Source organism: Cariama cristata, unplaced genomic scaffold (genome assembly GCF_000690535.1).
Source record: "Cariama cristata isolate BGI_N322 unplaced genomic scaffold, ASM69053v1 scaffold5092, whole genome shotgun sequence".
Classification (NCBI taxonomy): domain Eukaryota; kingdom Metazoa; phylum Chordata; class Aves; order Cariamiformes; family Cariamidae; genus Cariama; species Cariama cristata.
This window is the reverse complement of record NW_009605385.1, coordinates 17,605-19,373: the sequence shown is the minus strand read 5'-3', so window position 1 is coordinate 19,373 and position 1,769 is coordinate 17,605. Positions and strand designations below refer to the sequence as shown.

At 53.5% G+C, this 1,769-nt stretch overlaps 1 protein-coding gene across 1 annotated transcript in view; it reads right to left on the bottom strand.

Annotated features, from left to right (window-relative positions):
• RPE65 (retinal pigment epithelium-specific protein 65kDa) overlaps window positions 1–67 on the bottom strand; it is an 8,126-nt gene extending 8,059 nt beyond the window's left edge. Inside the window, 1 exon segment of the mRNA XM_009695917.1 lies at window positions 57–67. Coding sequence (XP_009694219.1) covers window positions 57–67 — 11 coding nt within the window.
• Window positions 68–1,769: the final 1,702 nt, after the last annotated feature.

Here is a 1,769-nt window from a genome sequence, read left to right as displayed (position 1 = left end):
CACCGCGGGTGATCGGCGACTTGCTCCCGCAGAGAGAAGCCGGCAGGAATACTCACTGGCTGTACATCTTCTCCCTGATGAAGGGCCTGAGCCTCCGGCAGCCAAGGACGCAGCGAGAGCCCTGCGCTGGGTATTTATGGGGGGCTGAGCCCCGCCGAGGGGAGCCCCGTGCCCGAAACCGCCCCTGCCAATGAGCGCACCCCGGGAACAGAGCCGGCTTTCACCACCAAAATCCTCCCTGGGCTTTGAGAGGTTTTGTCTTGCCGTTCACACAAAAAAGGGCTTTGAATGTTTTTCTGAGACCTAAATTCTTCCCAAGCAGAAGTGATTACAAAGGAAAAAAAAGAAAAAAAAAAAACACAGAAAGGAGTGAAACGGAGCGTGCCGGGCGCTTGGCACGGCCGGTTGGCTCTTCACCGGCTCCCTGTGCCGCAGGGAGACCTTCCCAGCTCCGACACAGCCCGGGGGCAGCGAGAACCTGCTCTTCCCTGCAAAGCCCTCTCGGCCCGGTGTAACGGAGCTCGCCTCTGCTCCTGCCTGCAAGCCGAGGGTCCGTGCTTCACCGAGGAGCAACGTGACATCAGAGACGCCGAGAGATAAGAAGATGTCAGCGTCAAATGTTACCATTCCTAACTCCCCTACACATCAGCCACCCGGTTTTTTCCCCCCCTCCTGGACTTCCATGGCAGACCGTCTTTGCAAACTTCAGGACGTTGGTACAAGTACGGCAAGACTTAACCCCTGCCCACCAGCCAGGAGGGCATCGAGGAGCAGCGTCGTCGGTGATGGCTGCTCTTACCGTCGCTGTCCATCACCGCCTGCTTACGGCCATCGCTTCCCCTCTCCTCCCTCTGGTTTTAATCAGCGTGTTTCGGTACGGTGGCACACGCCGGCAGCTCCTGTTGCTGCACAAGGCCGATTTCTCAAGACCCAATGCACATAAAGTAGTATTTTTACACGGGGTGTTAACAGCCCTACGCACTCAGAAAGACGTCAAACCCGGTCATCGTTTGTTTTGCGCGCAGCACAGCAGCCACTGTCGGAGATGGCCCGAAGGTCGCTTTAAGAAACCACCTCTCGTAAGAGGGGATGTTTATGAAAACAACGGTGCTGTAAAGAGTAACTTCAAAGATTAACGAGATTAGAAAGATTACTGCTCTCCCCTCGGGGGTAGCCCGTGGTAGAGAACGAAGACATTTCATAACACCACGTACCTTCGGATACTCCTCCCATACAAACAGACGCTGGCCTCCGGTGACCAAATCTGCGGTGAAACGAGAAAATTAGACATCAAACAGCCCCCGTGCTCAGCCTGCTACGGCAGCCATTAAGCGAACGGTTGGCTTCCCTCTGTGGTGGTGGTGGTTGGTTCCCCTTTACAAGACAGAGCGTCGCCTTTTGGAGCGAGGGTTCATTTAAGGGTTCTGACTGAAAAACGAGATGCCGAGTTGAGCCTTCGTGAGCTCTTTGACGGAGGCCTCCCGTTAACCCTTCGTATTAAACAACCACAATTATATGGTAATTTGTCTGTGGAAGCATCCTAGCACTAAATATATCCAATAGAAACTGAAGTGCAAACTCAAGGCCTCTCAGCAGTGCAAATGCCACAGAGATTTTAAATTAACACCAGGATAAGAACTCGAAACAGTGTCCTAATCTTTGATATAATGAAAATTCAGTGTTTCCATGGTGACAGCATCTTCCCAGGCCCCATCCTCCTCCAGGGGCTCAAGAGGCAGAGATCCAAAAACGTCCCTGGCTCCACAGTA